This window comes from Typopeltis vanoorti, chromosome 6 (assembly GCF_054136105.1).
Source record: "Typopeltis vanoorti isolate ZY-2024b chromosome 6, IOZ_Tvanoo_1.0, whole genome shotgun sequence".
NCBI classification, from domain to species: domain Eukaryota; kingdom Metazoa; phylum Arthropoda; class Arachnida; order Uropygi; family Thelyphonidae; genus Typopeltis; species Typopeltis vanoorti.
In genome coordinates this window covers 9,638,312-9,657,381 of record NC_143554.1, presented here as the reverse complement: position 1 = coordinate 9,657,381, position 19,070 = coordinate 9,638,312, and the positions used below count along the sequence as shown (strand labels likewise).

The 19,070-nt window shown below is 36.9% G+C and overlaps 1 protein-coding gene across 2 annotated transcripts in view; it reads right to left on the bottom strand.

The window, feature by feature from the left end:
* mys (position-specific antigen beta subunit myospheroid) overlaps positions 1–19,070 on the bottom strand; it is a 390,003-nt gene that overhangs the window by 279,756 nt on the left and 91,177 nt on the right. For both annotated transcript variants that reach the window (XM_090394055.1, XM_090394056.1), the window contains exon 6: positions 18,655–18,883. In XM_090394055.1, coding sequence (XP_090250181.1) covers positions 18,655–18,883 — 229 coding nt within the window. The remainder of the gene's footprint in view (positions 1–18,654; positions 18,884–19,070) is intronic.

Sequence of the window (19,070 nt, the reverse complement as noted above, 5' to 3'; positions counted from 1 at the left end):
CTGCTCTTTCGGTATTGTATCGTTTTTGTTCACCACATCTTGAAGTTGATTGCGGATGATTTTTTCTGCAATTTTTCCCAAGCATGAAAGGAGACTGATGGGTCTGTAACTTTGCGGCAACTGAGGCACTTTTCCCAGCTTATGAATGAGGATTATATCTGATTGTTTCCATCGGGTTGGAAAATAGTTTAGTCTGAGCATTGCATTTACGATTGCTACCAAATGCATGACAGCTTTATGCAGAAGGGCCTTGATTGTGTTGTTGTTAATTTCATCTGGGCCAAGGGCTTTTTTGTTGTTAAGCTTCCTAATGATTGAGTAGACCTCTTTAGGTAAGGTGGGACAGACAGTTGTTAGGCTGCTGGAGTGCAGTATGGACTCGACGGTGAATTTTCTCTATGAAGACCAAATCCGCATGCGCATAATTAGGACTGCACTGAAGTTGAAGAGCTTCAGTGAGGGCTTCTGCCTTTTCATCGTCTCTATAAACTATACCTCTTTCTCCGTGAATGGAGTGGATATTGGAACGGTCTGTACGGATAGCCTTTGTAACTTCCACAAGGCGTTATCTTCAGTTTTCAGGGAACAAAGTTTTCTTTCCCACTGTTGATTTCTGTGATCATTTAGTGCATAGTGAAGTAAGTTTGATGCTCTGTTCAGCTCTTGGCGATCTTGGGGAGATAATGTGTTATGAAAGCGATGTCTGATTTTATTTTTGTTTTTGATTAGAGCAAGGATTTCTTCTGGAAGTAGGATTACTTGAGCTGGAGTGGAAATAGAAGAGGCTACAGTTAAGCTAGTTTGAATTTTGCTTTCCAGGTTGTTGACTGCTGCATCAATTTCTTCACAGGTGGAGATATTCGGCACTGAATCCATGATAATGTTGATTGTAGCCTTGAATTTTGTGAAATTAGTAAATGACTGACTGGGAATAAGTTCCAGATCCTCTCCCAGTTTTAGAAGTACTGGGTTGTGGTCAGAACTGAGGTTGTTAACAACTTGCAGATGGAATTGATGAGATGTGTTTTTGAATATGGCTATATCTAATACATCGGGCCTGCCATGTGTTCCATAGTGTGTTGGCTCAATCTGGCCTGCGATGATAATATTTCTCAGCTTAGCAAAATTTGAAAGGATTTTTCCGTTGTAATTGGTACACCTGCTATTCCATAAGGGATGTTTTGAGTTTAGATCACCTGCTACTATTGTTGCTTCCGTAGTGTCAAGCAGCTGAGAAAGATCAGAGGATAGCAGAGTTCTGCCTGGAGGTTATAAACAGAATATATTTTTAAGTTGCCTGCATTAATGGTGTAAATTTCTGCCATTTTTTCCAGATTAGTTGTAGGAATCTTTTTTATCTCATTATAACAGATGTTTTTCTTAATAAAGATTGCAGTATTTCCACCTCTGGCATTATGTCTATCATTTCTAATTAATGAGTAATTTCTTAACTTGGGATTATCACAAGGCCACAGATGGGTCTCATTAACTAACAGGATATCAATTTTGTAGTGGGTAGCAAATTCTTGGAGTTCTAGAATGTTGTTGCCGAGTCCGTTAGCATTCGAATGCAACCTGTATAGAATTTATTGTAATGGCCGAATTATTCATTAATCAACGAGAATATGACTTGGGTATTTTTGAGAAATCTGTTTGTGTCAGCCTGGTTTGGATTTAATTTGCTAAAAGCTGATAGCATTTCTCTCAAAGTGGCAGCATGCATTGCAGCAGAGTTTTAATGGTGTGGTTTTTGCCGATTTGTTGCATGAGGAAACTACAGAGGCATATGATTTATCAGGTGTAATAGCCCGCACTTTAATTTCCGATTCAAGGTGTGTAACTCGCTTCTGAGTGGACGGGGTTACTGCCTCCCTAGTCCTTGTCAGGTTAGATGGGTGGAGTGAACAGCCCTTGTAATTAGCTGGATGTGGGCCGCCGCAGTTGGCACACTTAGGAGTGGTTCTTGGTTTAGCATGTGTGTGCAAGGGATGATTATTTCTGCACTTCACACATTTGTATTCCGCCCTACAAAGTTTCTGCGCATGACCATACTTTTGACAACGATGGCATTGTCCAGCGGATGTCTTCCTTCTGAGGGGTTCAGTCTTGATAACCAAGTTGCAGACAGTTTTAAGGTCATAAATCTCTCGTTGATCTTTACTGATCTCCACCAAGACCAGAGGCATGGGTCGCTTATCCGCTCTGTACATGAGTGATATTTTTATTGTGTTAATCCTTGCGATTTGAGATCAGTGGCTATTTCTTCAGATTAAACTGATTACCACCTTGAGGTTTTTTTTTCACTTTTAAGTTGAAAAGTGTGATATGGGACTTTCAATTCATCTAAATGTCTGGTGAGCAGACGGTAGTCCGATGTACCTTCAGGCTGAATCCGGACTCCTTCATCGGTGTTCTTTGCTGAGTTGAATTTAATGTTCTTGTTATTCATCATCTCAGTGATTGATGACCATTTTTCTTTGGATCATAAAATCACTGGTGGAATTCTCTCTTTAGACTGAGTTACTGTATCCGTCTCTATTATTCTTTCAGTTTGTGCTGTAGTATCCATTGGTATTGCTCTCTCTCTCTCTGAGGCAGCATTTCAGGTTCTAGAGACTCCTTCTTTCGCTTCTTCCTACTGACTACTTGGAAGTAGTCATTATCCTCAAGTGTGCGAATATCAGCTGATGTGGCATTTTCTTTGCTGGAATCTTGAAGAGGGTCAGGGGATTGGCAGTCGTCCTCAGATTCAATCTCTTCTATTTGGTGAATTGCTACCTTTCATGGCCATTTCCTTTGCAGAAGGCCTCCTACATGTTTGAAGATTGCCAATAGCTGCTTGAAGTCGAGCCCATCATATGGGGAGTCCTTAATTTGGCCTGAGAAAAAATAGCGGTTTTTGGGTTTCCCCGAGTAATCCTGTAGATGAGAGTCTACTAGCTAATCCTGGAGACAGCTTAGAGTAAGCGTCTACCAGCAAAAAGTTAGTTTATTATAGGTGACTATCCTAAAAACAAGGAAAAAGGAGTTTCGATAACTTACTTGGACACAGTGCAGAGACCTACCTCCCTAAAATAACATTCATCCACCACTGGTCCTCATTGTGGGTGGGGCCTGCCAGCCATTAGACCTCTGCATATTTCATACAGAGGGGGAGATAGTAGGTCTCAAACTGTGTTAGTACCAGTGCATTTAACTAGGCAGATTCTAAAGGAATACGTATGTTCACAACGACACTAGATCGCTCCAATCCTCTGTTTACTTTCGCTTATATACCTACATTTTTCCCACCCAAAACTTGTTCTCACACTTCAGTTCATATTAACTCCTTGCTTCCAATACCGTAGTTCATGCTCTATGCTTGCGCTATCTATTTTTAACTCTGTCTCCATGACAACAACCAAAACAAAACAAATAGAAGCATTACATAAGTAATGAACATATTACATAAGTAATTTACATACAGTAATGAAAAATATAAAAAATATTATAGTTACATAAGATCACGCCATCATTTAGTAATAAATGAAATGTAGGGCAATCATATGAGTAATACAGTTTAAGCAAGAGACAAACAATAAACAATATTTACAAGTCTTGCTTAAGATATGAAAGATTATGTTGGATTCTGAAAGAAACATCAATAACTTTAATTTCTCTTATTTCAGAATCCAACATTAGGACTTTTTAGTTCATTGCGTTGTCTGTTACAATTTTTTTAAACTAGTTCGACTGTTAAACGAAACTGTTGCTCTTTTGTGTACTGTGATAAACTGTTTCTATGCTCTGACAATGCTAGATATACCACCACTGAAATATTTTCACTTGTTTGTCACAGATATTAATGATTTTCATATTATTCTGTGTTGTGAATTAATACTGTTAAATAAATTGACATGAACTGCCACAACACGAGTCTTTCTACTCCCTAGCAGGATATACAAAATCCACTACTCATGTGACATGTACTATGACAAACAAGCCAATATGGAGAGATCTGAATATCAAAACAATGCTGAAAGATGTTGAAAAGAAAATAAGTTCAGTCAAGCCCTCCACACTAATTAAAATCAGCAAGAACAGAAATCTATTATAACTTTGTTAGGAAAATCAAAGAAACTTCTGAAAATGTTACATTGTCAACTCAATGTAGCAAAGACCAATTCACATGACGTCTGGCCCTCATTTATGACCTATGGCCTGCATATTCAAAAATCTTGAAGATGCAGATCTTGGATATGATATATGCTGTACCTTTAGCAATAACACTTTACTTAATGATTAAGTATGTGCTAGCATGATTTTAGTACACACTTAATCACTGAATTATTTAACCATTGGTTTGTATGGTGTAAACATCTTTTTTCACATTCTAATTTGAATTTCTCCTGAAGTGTACACAGTACATGAAATTGTTGCATTGCAAGTTAATAAATTCAATGTTTACAGTGGTCTTTATACTAGAAAACATCTTGATAAAAATATATTCATTTTAATTAAAATGATAAAGAAAAGATTCCATCCTATTAATTCTGAAGAACTGAACACAAAATAAGATTTGTCTGCAAACCTGCAAGGCTACATGTCCCAATGTTTTGAAAGCTTATCTGATTCATTTAGATTACAAGGTTACATGCATTATGAAATCACCAAAATCTACAATTTCTTCGTATTAATTTTTACACACTGGAAAAATTGCTAAATAAAAATAAAAGGCTAGGCCCTGCCTTAGTAATTTACTCACATTTTATAATAAATGTGACAGAATTATGCAAGGGAAATGGCTATATCATGATAACGCTGGACTCTGCAAAGGCATTTGACAGTACTGCATTGAAAACTATTACATAAGTCAGAGCACATGGGCACGAATATAAAGCTGGTAACATGGACAGGGGGAATTGGATGGCTGAAAAAACAGACCAGACATGGTGGTATATGGTAGAATGGAATCTCAGAGAATAAGGGTGATTAGTGGAGTGCCTCAAGACTCTATACTAGGGAAATTACTCAAAAATATGCATATAATGATCTAGAGTAGGGGTTGGCAAACTTTTTAAACCAAAGACCCCTTCATGGAATCCTTGATTCCTCGTCGACCCCCATCATGTTAAATAACTGAATAAATGTTATCAGTAACAAATTTCATAATCATCAAATTCCTGACATATACCCTCAAGGGGTGTACAGGATATGATAGTACTACATGAAAAATTTACACCATTACTAACTTCCTATCTACAATTTTCCTCCAAATCAATCTGTCAAGACACCAACATTATCAGATCTTATATAACTATCTTCTAAGGCACTTTTTACTGTATCAATCCACCTATATCTTGGTCTTCCTCTGGGCCTTTTTCCTGTCAACCTGGTAGAGAACACTTGTTTTGCTAACATTTTCTTTCCCATTCTGTTCAAGTGACTATACCACCTGAGATTAGCTCTGCTAACAATGTCAGGGTCTTTCCTAACATCCTTGTTTTTAATATGATATTGTCATTTATGTCATCCGTTCATGCCCTTAATCTTTCTCAGGACTCTCATATCTGCAGTCTCTAGTCTTTGGTCAAGTGTTTTACTTCTGACCCCTCTCAGACCCTTAAGTTATAATTGGTTTAAACACTGTCTTGTATACAGCTAATTTAGTGTTTTGACTGATTTCTCTCTTATTCCATATAAATTTATTCAGTTGACTTCCCACCACAACAGCTTTGTTGATTCTGTTGTCTATTTTCTTATTTAATTTACCATCGTCACTAAAAATAGTGCCTAAGTAGCTGAAATACTTTACTTGTTCTATGGTTCTCCATTCGCAATGGAAGTGCTAGAAGAGAAGAGAATGGAAACGGTAGGAGAGAGATGGAATGAAAGAGAGGTATGGGAATGCTAGAAGACGAGAGGATGGAAACAGTAGGAGAGATGGAATGAGAGAGATGTATGAGAGTGCTAGAAGAGGAGAGAATGGAAACAGTAGGAGAGAGAGGTATGGGAATGCCAGAAGAGAGAATAGCAGTAGGGAATGGGAATGAAAGAAGAGGAGAGAATAGAAACAATAGGAGCAAGGGAATGGTAAGAGGTATAATGTATGGCGACTCAATGATTCATGGTGTTCAAGATAGGATGCGTGAGGAGTGTTTCCCAGGAGGAACAATAGAAAGGGTGCCTATGGCAATTAAGAGATGTGAAAGGGGTGGATGAGATGATTGTGATGGTAGGAACAAATGACTTGAGTGGTAATGTAAGTTGGGCAGCAAGAGATATGAGATTTTTGCTTGCAGCTGTACGGAAGAAGACAGAGAGAGGAAAAATAGCATGCGTGTTGCCTAGGAATGATAATGACGAGCTGAGCAGAAGAGCAGTAATATTGAATGACATAATAGCTAAACATGTGGACAGACTTATGTGTTCGTCGAACATGTTGTTTATTATTTTAACGGTATAATAGAACACAGAAACTAAGTAAATAATTAATTTAAAGAAATAATTAAAATTAAAGAAATATCAGCATCAAGTTAATAAATTAATTATTTACTTAGTTTCTGTGTTCTATTATACCGTTAAAATAATAAACGACATAATAGCTAGAATGTGTGACAAGAGAGGACTGTAATATGTGGATGCTTGGAGTGTGTTTGAGGAAAGAAGAATTGTATGCAAGAGACCGCTTACATTTGAATGAGAAAGGACGTAGGCATCTGGAGAGATTTCTATTCTGAACGAGTCAGTGTGTCCCATGGAGGATGATAGCAGGGGTGGCCTCTTGTGGGAATGGATACTTGAGAGAAGGGAGACAACAGGTAACACTGAGCCCAGTGGAGTCTAGAGGGGATAATGCTGGCATTTATATGCCTCATCGAAAATTATTGGGATCACTGAAGCATGGTGGTGGTGGGGGTACTGCTTATGATACCTATGTCCTCTAAGAGTGTAGGCTTTGGAAGGAAGTGAGACAAACTTTTGAGAGCATGTGGTGTGAGGTAGAGGCAGGCAAGACAGGATATTTAGTCGGGTGTTACTACAGACCCAGGAACACAGAGGATGGGGACCAGGAGAAGTTTAGACAGTTAAGTTTGGCTGGTGCAAGAAGAATGATTGTTATGGGAGATTTTAACTACAGTAGTATAAATTGGAGAGAGGAAGATGCATGTAGCAATAGGGGAATGGAATTCCTAGAATTCTTGAGAGATAAATGTCTTAGGCAACATGTAACAGAGGGAACAATATTAAACAGGAATTGCATGCAAAAAAGAGGCTATGGAAGAGATATAAGGAGACAGGTGAAGAGAAGATGCATGAAGAATATAAGACATAGGCCAGAAGAGTGACTAGTGTGGTAAGGAAAGCGAAACTGGAATATGAGAGGAGATTGGCCCTAAGATCCAAAGAAAATCCTAGGGAATTTTTTTAGCTATGTGGCCAGTAGGAGGAGAAATGACTGTGGAAGAATGATATTGTGGGATAAAAATGGGAATAGAGTGACTGATACAGAGAACGTAGTGGAATTCTTCAATGAACACTTTATTGGAGTATTTCATCCTGGAGGAGTCAGTTTTAATGCTAGAGGGATAGGGCAGGTTCGAGGTTTAGAGGTACAGGAGGAGAGTGTGTTTCGGATACCAAGTACTCTGGATGTCAGTAAAGCTTTGGGACTGGATGGTATTTCACCACGAGTTTTGGGAGAATGTACTAGGAAACTGACAGTGCCTTTAACCTTGGTTTTCAATGAAAGTCTGGCTGTGGGAAAGGTGCCCAGGGAGTGGAAGGAAGGTAAGATGGTGCCATTGCATAAGGGTGGTAACAGACTGGAAGTGTCTAATTATAGGCCAGTTTGTGTGCCATCAGTAGTTGTTAAGATCTTGGAGAAAGTAGTGAGGGACCGTATACAGCATTGGGCAGATGATGGTAATGCTATCTATGAGAGTCAACATGGATTTGTGAAAGGGTGCTCTTGTTTTAGCAATATGCTAGCCTTTTATAATAAAGTTACAAGAACATTAGATGAGGGAAAGGCATATACTGCAATTTTCTTAGACTTAGCGAAGGCATTTGAGAGGGTGCCACATGATAAGCTGATATTTAAGTTGCAGCACATGGGTCTGGATGTCAGATTGGTCAACTGGATCCAGGATTGGCTTTCTGATAGGTATCAGAGAGTTGTGTATAGTGGAGCAGTTTCAAGAAGGCAGAGGGTTACAAGTAGGGTCCCCAGGGCTCAGTACTGGGACCTATATTGTTTAACTTTTATATCAGTGACATTGCCAGTGGATTGCAAGGGGATATTCAGTTGTTTATGGATGATGCCAAGCTGGGAAGGATAATTAGTAATAGTGCAGATGTGTAAGCCCTGAAAGAGAATTTAAATAAGCTAGATCGATGGGCAAATGAATGGGGGTGTCAGTTTAATGCAGCAAAACCATGGAATGTAGGTCTTGAGGTTTGGGAAACATCGATGGGATGCTGCATACTCTATGAGATCCTGGAGGAAGTAGGGGAGACAAGAGATCTGGGGTTGATTGATAGAAACGTGAAGTTTAGGGGACATATTGCAAAGGTGGTGAACGTAACTCAGGATTGCTGCAATTATGAGAAGGACACTGACCTGCAGAGATAAAAGGGTTATCATTCCATTATATAAGTCTCTGATCAGACCACACTTGGACTATTGTTCTCAGATTTGGTCCCCAGGACTTGAAAGGGATAAATTAACTGGAAAGGATACAAAGATTGATGACAAAGATGGTTTCAGGACTGTAGAAGAATATTTATGAGGATCAGCTGAGGGAATGTGGACTGCAGAGTTTGGTGGATAGAAGAAGGAGAGGTGATATGATTGAGACTTTTAAACTGTTGAGAGGTGGTTACAGGGTTAACACTGGGGAGTTCTTTTGCTTGGTTGAACAGCGGGAAGGAGTGATGACAAGAGGCCATCCCTGGAAGTTACGAAAGGAAACTTCCAGGTGAGCAAGAGGGTGAGGAGTGGTTTCTTTGCATGGAGGCTGGTTGAACCATGGAATGTATTGCCTGATGAGTGGTGAGAACAAGAATGGTCAATGAGTTTAAGGAGTGGTATGATAAACTTTGTGTTTCTTGGGGGGGGGGGCCTCCCCTCGATGAGTCTTGACAGAATTTACGTTCTTAGGAAGGACCTCCCACGATGAGTCTTTTGACTCCATGGAGGTCTGAATAATAATAAGAATGCATTGATATTTTCAATGCTTCTGCTTATTTTCATTGTGTTTGTCTTGTTACTGCTGACCTTCATACCATATCTATTACAACAGTCATTCAATTTAGTCAGGGAATCTTGCAGACTTGCAGCAGATTTATTTAGAAGTATAACATCGTCTGGATAAAGCAAAGAGCTGACATTAACATCTCCAATTTTGATATAAGGTTAAATACTGCTTTTCTTCATAATGTGATCCATATAGATAATGTACATCCTTGTCTGACACCAGATTTAACATTAATGGAGGTTTAATTTTGAATATTATCAGCACTGAGAAAGGATTAAAACTAATTTTTAATGCATCCAATAATTCGTCTTAGTCACGGAGACATCTTCAGGGATTAAAATAACTTTATTTAACAACACACACACAAATACAATATGATAAGTAAAACAAATGAGTGAAAATAAAGTCCTATCTAGGTGGCGAGTCCTCTATGGGCATTTGCAGGTGGCCTAGGATGTAAAGAGGGATCTCTGGTAATTAGGTTGATTTCTGAGTGCAAATGCAGATTCAAAAAATAGTCTTACTTTTTTGAATTTACTATGGTGGAGCATGTTTTTTCCAGGAGATCCTGTGGGTTGTATCTAAAACATCTGCAAGGCTAGATTGACCATAATCGTGATTGCAGATATATGACTTTACATCTAGGATGTAAAGAGGGATCTCTGGTAATTAATGTTTCGAAATTTTGAAATATTTGTTTAAATTAGGTTGATTTCTGAGTGCAAATGCAGATTCAAAAAATAGTCTTACTTTTTTGAATTTACTATGGTGGAGCATGTTTTTTCCAGGAGATCCTGTGGGTTGTATCCAAAACATCTGCAAGGCTAGATTGACCATAATCGTGATTGCAGATATATGACTTGCGTTCTTCTAACCGGATGGTTGTTGATCTGCTTGTCTGTAAGAAGTAAGCCAGCTTACGAACAACATTTGTTCCTAATTTAAACAAATACAGTTGCATAAAACTCCCCAAAATTTGGAAAACATTAATTATCAGAGATCCCTCTTTACATCCTAGACCACCTGCAAATACCCATAGATGGTGCACCACTTAGATAGGACTTTAGTTTCACACACTGTTGTATTGTATTTGTGTGTTGTTACAAAAAGTTTTTTGTAGTCCCTGAAGATGTCTGTGTGACTGAGACGAAATATTGGAAGCATTAAAATTAGTTTTAATCCTTTCTCAGTGCTGATAATATTCTATTAAACCTCCAACATGAATTCTTCACAGCACTTAAGTCTCAACACACAAATCCAAGTGTGGTCTTATCAAGGCCTTATAAAGAGGCAAAATGACTTCCTTATCCTTACATATCAAGGTTTGCTTCAACATCGCAATTATCCTCCGACTGGTATTTGCAGCTTTTGCTATTGTTGGCAAAGGGTGGTCGATTGGTAGAGCCTCTGCTACTAATGGCTCAGTTAAGTAAGTTTGAGCACAGTTAGTAGTTGGAAAGGGACCAATCGTTCGATGCTGTTGGCACACTCTCCCTCGATGAGTCTTTGGACTCCCTGGAGGTGTCAAATAATAATAACAAAATTCCTATCCACCATTATGCCAAGATCCCTTGCCTCATCAGTTTCTTGTAGCATAACCCCACTAATATAATATGCCACTGAGGGCTCACCACCTAGATAGGAGTTTATTTTCATTCACTTGTTTTACTTATCATTGAATTGTATTTGTGTGTGTTGTGACAAAAAGTTATTTGTAATTCCTGAAGATGTCTCTGTGACTGAGACAAAATATTGGAAGCATTAAAATTAGTTTTAATCCATTCTCAGTGCTGATAATATCCCATTAAACCTCCAACATGAACATTAAACCATCTTCCTGTACTTTCTTCAATTCTAACTGCTGACTTACAACTCAAATAAAGACAAAGTATTGCTTGAATAAATTTAGTTTAATCCTTTATCCAAGTGTAAGCAAACAAAGTTTGCGCCTGAAAATATCTTCAGGACTGACGTAAGGTGGTGCAACACCAGGCAACCCCGAGCAAAGGTGGACCAAGCTCTCATCACTCCTTGTCTCAGTATCTCCCATAATGTAAAGTACATCTCCATGCAGACATGTATACTGCTATGCATTAAGGGAAGGGCCACTACCCAGACCGGTTTCGACCCATCTGGGTAGTGGCCCTTCCCTTAATGCATAGCAGTATACATGTCCGCAAGGAGATGTGCTTTGCATTGTGGGAGATACTGAGACAAGGAGTGATGAGAGCTTGGTCCACCTTTGCTCGGAGTTGCCTGGTGTTGCACCACCTTACGCCAGTCCTGAAGATATTTTCAGGCGCAAACTTTGTTTGCTTACACTTGGATAAAGGATCAAACTAAATTTATTATAGTCTAACCAAGTGCAAAATAAACTTCCAACAATAAGTATTGCTTGATATAGCTATAGCATTTTGAATAGCTTCTCTTTTGGCACCTTGTCATATGCCTTTACCAGATCTACGAAACTTAAATACAGATCTTTGTTATATTCCCATGATTTCTCAAATATTTATCGTAAAGTGAAAATCTGATCCTGACAGCCTCTATTTGGCCTGAATCCAGCTTGTTTTTCACCAAGCTTTTCTTCCACAATCCTTCAACCGTTTCTCAAGTATACGTGCATAAATCTTACCAGCAACACTCAGTAGAGAAATACATCTGTAATTCTCATATTCAGATTTATTTCCTCTACTCCAATCATCTGGAATTAGTCCCTCTGTCCAGGCCTTCTGAATTTTTCCTTTTTCATTTAGTCAGTTGCTTTCTCTAAAGCCTCAAAAAATTCTAACTTCTACCTTAGTAGAACCTTCTGTGGGACCATTGGCACAAATAATTCTCATTGTCCAGTTTCCAATTCTCATATTTGCCCACATCACTCTACTTGAGACTGCTTGTCATTCAAGAAGATTAGCCTCGTATTTAGTGTTGAATACCACGGCTACTCTTTCTTTACGTTAATTGTCGTTGCCTGTATATTATAGGCAATGACAATTGTATTTATTTTTCAGAAAAATCCCACCAGTTTGTCTTTTTTTTTTGTTTCAGTCAGGCCTATTATACCAATCTGGTACTTATCCAATTTCTCAGCTAGCTCCATTTATTTGCCATTCAGACTTTTTATGTTGATAGTACCAATCTGGAACTCTGGTGATGTTGAGTTGGGGTGCATTTTAAGATTAGTCACAGTAGCTGACTTTTGCTGTTCACCCTGGTTCCCTGGCAAAAATAATGGGGGCCTTGTTTAACTGGGCGATGCCCCAGATGGCATGAAATTCCGTCATGTTGCATCATCATTTTATATTTTGGTTTAAGCCAATAACAATACAATGTGGTCAGTTAAATCCCAAATTTCCAGCACATCCTTGTTCGTTCAGTATCCAGGTAGATACCTAACAGGGTGCACCATGAGAAGGTGGAGATTTTACACTAGGTCAGAAGCCCTGGTTGGTTCCCACATTGCTTTAAAGGCTATGTGGAGGTCTCCTCTTAGCTATACAGCTTTGAACTTAAGCACCACATAATAAATTTCTCAATTTAAAAATAGTAATTCCTTCACCCTTTTACTTCATTACTGCTTCTCGATAAGAAATCTTTAAAGAAAATTAAAGAAAAAGACTTAAAGAAATTTATATATCGAGCCCTTGATAGCCACATCGATCCCAGGGGTCAATATCGACCACTTTACCGATCCCTGATCTAGAGAATGATTTAAGGGGGAAAATATTCAGTTGTTTGCTGATGATGCAAAACTGGTGAGGATAATAGTTGGTCAATGGAACCTATCAATGCTTATGGTCCCATAGAAGAAAATGGAAAAAGTGGTTCTTGTTGAAGATCTGAACAGTGAAGTAGGAAATGAATTCTATTAGGCATATAAGAACAGTTTGGGAAAATTTGGAGAAAATGGCAAGACTAATGATGGCAAGTATCTGATTCACTTCTTCTCAGAGAATGGAACCAGTCATTACACAATGTTGCAGCATAAAGATGTGCACAAGTTCACGTGGAAAGAAGATACTAAAAATAAGAAAAGCCTGATTAATTCAGTCATTGTTGATAGTGATATCTTCATACTGGTTCAGGATACAAGAGTGTACAGAGGATTTAAAATTGGAAGTGACCATTACTTACTTTTGAGTAGGATAAAAATGAATATCACATTGAAAAGAATAGTATGCAAGAAAGTTTTGAAAAGAATTAAAGACGAGCAGCTTTTAAACATAAACTTTAGACTGAGCTATACAAACATTATTGAAAAAAAAATTAAACCCATTGAAAATAAGAACCAAACTTTGAGTCTCAGTGATAAACTCTGAGGAAAACATTCATTAATTCAGCTACGGAGGCATATGGTAAAGTTTTCTCCAAGGATGTGAACACAAGATGCTAAAGAAGTAGTCCTGGAAAAGAAGAAAGCATAGAAGTTTACAGTAAATATATCCACATATGCCTCTGAAGAATATAAACAAGAATGTAAGATAGCTAAGCTATGTATAAAGAAGCTAAACAAAAGCCATGGGAAGACTTTGGTAAGAATATAGATATAAATATCAGGAAAGTGACAAAATTTTCTGGACGCTATTAAAAAAGCTTACAAATGGAAGAAGAAGTACCATGAAAGGACTCCAAGATGATATGAAAACTAAAGATCCCAGATGTCCAGAGTAATTACTATGAAAGATTGTTGAACGAAACAAGCAGTGACAGAACAGTAGTATAAAATTTTCAAGAGGAATGCAAACAGAAGTACATATCAATAGTAGAGGTAGAAAAAGCAAAAATGTGTAAAGGCAGCTGGAGAAGATGATATTCAATCAGAAATGATCAAATGCCAACCTGGTTGGCCAAGTGGTTAACATATCTGCTCTCCAGCCAAAAGGCTGTGGGTTCGAATCCCAACATGGGCATGGATGTTGTGACTGTCTGTGAAAATACTAGTCATGGTCAACAGTAGATGGCATTAGTGTAGATGATGAAGGTAGTTGTGGTTGGTGGAGATACGGAGAGTTATAAAGTAGGTACCCTCCCTCAATGAGCCTTTGGATTCCCTGGAGGTGTTATGCAATAATAATAATATAATAATAAAATATGGAGGTATACGTTTTGCAGTGGCTACACTACATAACTCAGAGGGCCTAGTCAGAAGGCCGAATGCCGAAGGATTGGAGTAGACCTCATGTACTTTCCATCTGTAACAAAATAAAGCTGAATGAGAATTGTAGAGGAATTTCTCTACAAAGTGTTCCAAGTAAGATTTATGCAAGCATACTTGAAAATGTGAAAGAGAAACTGGGAGAAGACATTAGAAAGTAACTTAACATTGTCAGCATTCAAGAATGTATGAGCAGAGCTAATCCAAGATGGTATTGGCCACTTAAACAGAATGAGAGAAGAAAGTGTTTGATGCTATGATGGCAAAAAAAAAGACCTAGAGGAAAATCACAGTTCTACATGTAATGCTGACAAGTAACAGACTAATTTGTAGGAAAATTGTTGTTAGGAGATTAAGAATAATGTAAACTTAATCATGTAGTGCAGTCATAGCAGCATGAACATCCCTTGAGGTTATATATCAGGAGATTAATGATGATGTATGGATTATATTTTGCTCTATATAATTCATACCATGTAATTGTACAGCTCTCGACAGGGTTTTTCTAGCCACCTACCACATTATTTGCTTACCTAGGTACCTAGGCCTATTCCTCAAACTCCTGCATAGATGACCAGGCAAATTACCTCATACCATAGTAGAGACAGAGCATCATCAGGAGACTGATGTTGCTCTGTCTTAAATAACTTAAATAACTGAGACAGTGTTCTCTTCTCAATGGCATCTCACCAATATTTCTCAAAAGGTGTACTACTCCAGAACCAATCCTGAGTGTTGCTGATTGTGGATACTTATCCCAGTACATGGAAGCAAGCATATCCAGCTTATTCTATTAGAGGAAGATAGTTCTACTATCAAATTACCAAACCAATCATCACCTTAATCCTCTAAAACAGGGTTGTCCAACCTTAGGTAATCTGAGGGCTGCATTACAAAAAAAAAAAAAAAAAGATTTATACAAGGGCCGCATCACAATGCATATCTAGTAATTTGGTGAGCAGCAGTGACACAATCTTGATAGCTGAACAAACGAACAACATTAATCGAGTGCTCACGAACGCCCGGTGCATGTGCGTTGGAACAAAATAGTATAAGAACGCTTCTTTGACACATCTAATATTTGAAAAACATGTGGGTATATAATGATGTAAAAACGCCAAAAAAATTACCAACGTCGAGATTATCGATTAGTGATAGAATTACAATATCTAATACGCATTCGATAAAAATTGTTATTTTATTTTTTTGCTCATGAAAATCAAAATCTACTGGCAGGCCTCACAAAAAATGTCCTGCAGATCACATCCAGCTCGCGGGCAGTGTTTTGGACAGCCCTGCTCTAAAATAATACAGGTCAATCAGTTTCTAACTAGAGGCCTACCAGTTAATTAATGACCATCAGAATGGATCCTGCAAATCTAGATCAAGAGTTGACAAATGTATTTTCTGAGAAGAGTCAGATAGCGAATATTTTACCCTCTATAGGCAGAGGTAAAAACAAAATTTTTACTTTTTATTAATTAGAAGTTTTATAGGAATATGTATTAGATATAATAAAACTTTGAAAAAAAATTTTTAACAGTGTAAGGGAAATTATAATTTCCTAAAAATTCCTAATTTACTTTTGAATGGCACAACAATACACTGCTCCCTGGAACCTTAATGGTGGGTGCTTTTTCATGCTCACTCATCTGCAATCAATATACATGAAGGTATCCTCATTCTGTATGACTCTTCCTGCATTCATATTTTGAATGTTGTAACTAATTATTTTGCTATCTCCCTGAATGCTACTCATGTTATGATGAACGAAACAGTTTTTAATAAATTCTAATTTCTCTCAGATTTATTAAACCAATTTTTTTGAAAGTTTATTATTATTACTTTTTTAATAACAAAATATCAAATTGCGTATAAACAGATTTTTTGGAAATTAGTGAGAGGCGTGGAATCTTTACATGTATGCTTATCTAAGCTTCAAAGTTAGCATTCTCTAAGCATTAAAACTGATTGCAAATGCTCATCAGATAAGGCTGATCTGTAACAAGATTAAATTTAAGTATTTCGTCAAAGAAAATGTCTTTTCTGCACTATCAAATCTAAATACAAAAATATATTTACCAACAGTCATGGTAGTAAACTTGTAGCATCCTATCTACAAGATCATTTGTAACCGGTGCCTTAAACATTGATTTCTATGCTATTGTTCAGTAGGGTGAGGATAACCTGGTCACCTTTAATGATTCCAAAAAACATATGCAAAGTACCTTACCTTCAATTAAAATTACCAGATAAGACTCTCTCCCCACCCCCAAGAATGACATTTACTTCTGAAAAATTAAGAATTTTTTTCTGATTAAGATGCTACTTTTTTGCCATCCCATTCAGCTACTACTAACTGTACACACAGATCTCAAACTAACCATCTTTAGAATACTGCTCAAATGTTTCGTGGTGCATATAAAACTTCACAGAATTTCTTGATGCTGTTCAGAAGAAAGTGATTTGGCTGATATCCCTCCCCTGGACTATCTTAAGGACACACTGTTTCAGCTTTTTTTTTTTTTTTTTTTTTGCTGGTACTTCCAGTGACACTGCTCCACTGAAGTGGAAACCATCAATTCCTGCACTTTCTGCTGGGCTTGTTAAAATAACAGCAGCAGATATCCAGCAAACCATTTTCACTTCAGAAAACACATAAAACCTACTTGTCCTTCTCTTCTTTTATTCCTTCTATCTCTATGGACAGCCTTCTTCAAGAAGTTCCACAAAATATAACATCCAGATTTTCAAAAAAATCTCAAGATTCCTTTTTCCCCAGCCCTCACCTCTGCTTCACACAGCACCAACATGTTACACATTCTACTTCTCATGTACATGCTTAACATAAAAACAATAAATAACAGCTGAGCAAGAATGAAGGCTACAATATGATATATCAAAGAAACTAAAAGGAAAAAACAAACAGAAAGAATGTTTTGAGTTAATTTAAGAATATTGTAATTTAAAATTAATATTTCGTCTCCCATTTAAAAATGAGAGAGGAAATATTAATAAAAAGAGTATTTTAAGCAAAAACACAGGAAAGAAACAGGAAGACAAATACATAGGCGGACTGTCGCAATTAAGGGATGCTCTAAGACAATTTGGTTAACTTTTAGTTTTCTTTCTAATGACCAATTTGTTAGAAACTTTACGATGGAAACACTAGCAATGAATGAGTAATGGACCTTTATAAAATTCAGCCTATCGCTTGAGGGCATGGACAAAAAAAATTATAAAATGAGGCCCAACTCCCCCCTCAATCTCTGAAATGGCAACAAGCAACTGTCAAAAAATGTATTATACCGAATATCAAATTATTGCATAAAAAGGAAAACTGTATCACAATTTCTTTAATTATTAAGAACAAAAATCATTACAGCTGAAAAAAAAAAATGCTACAGCACAATGCAATTAAGGAGAAATTTTTTCTCAACTTTGTGCACTTTTCTTCAAAATTACAGTGATTTGATTGTTAACAAAGTAATCATTTATAAATTTCTGATCAATTACTTTAGAAAATTACATACATCATGTATCAATAAACTACAGACATTGTCATTTTTGTATGTAGAGAAAACATTAAATTTATTAAAGAATTTTTTTAACAAATAATTTCTAATATCAATTTTAGAAAAGCATATTGAAGAAAGAGAAAATGAGATCTACCAAACAGATTTAAATCCTATACAGAACTGCTTCAAATTAGTTTAGTTAGCCTGAGTTTCTTTTTCTTTTTTTAAATGAAGTTCCTCTCTACCCCCCCCCCACTTAATCCTTCAGAAAAAAGTGACTTATTTGTTATTTTCTGTCATGTTTTTTGTTGCTTTTTTTTGATGTATGTTTCTCTTCCATATCTTAAAACTATAAGCTTGTGTCCCCAATACTAGACTAAGTCAGTCATGTGAGATAGCTGGATGTCCCCTACCAAATGGGGAAAAAAAAACTAGTCTAAGAACAAAACGTGCAAAGTAGGAAGGATTAACACCTATCCTGAAAAAATTTATGAAATGCAAATTTATTTCACTTTAACAGGTAGCTAGTATAATTGCAAGATAGTGATTACTTCAACCTGTGAACTTTAAATTTGTAAACTTTATTTTCATAGTGCAATTAAAATCCAAGACAAAAGATTAACGTTTGATAATACATTTTCTACTATTCTGTAGTATGCATCATCAAATGCATTTCAAATAACTTTTGAAATGAAAATGTTATTGACAATTAAGAACAAATGAAAATTACAAAATAACTTACTTGCTTGGAACAGTACTAACATATGGCATCACAATTTTGTCAACAAATGAACCAAAGCCTAGCATAAAGTTGGTGGTAATGTCATTCATATTTTGAGCAAATTGATCTCCAAGAAGTGCAAGTTTTTCCTTATCATCAGCCATCGAATTGGACAAATCCATGAGATAATATAAATCTACTGGGTAATCTTCAGCTTGCCTAAATTCAACTTGCAGTTGATAAGGTGAACCTGTAATAAAAGAAATGGGATATTTAAATAAGAGGACAGAAAACTAAGTGATAAGGCAAAGGCCATAATCCTACAGTATACCATTATTATACATTAGTGATACAAGTAAAAGATATGGTGGGGTTGGGGAGCTCTTGCACCTAACTTCAGTTACAATATACACTGATATCACAATACTAAAATAATA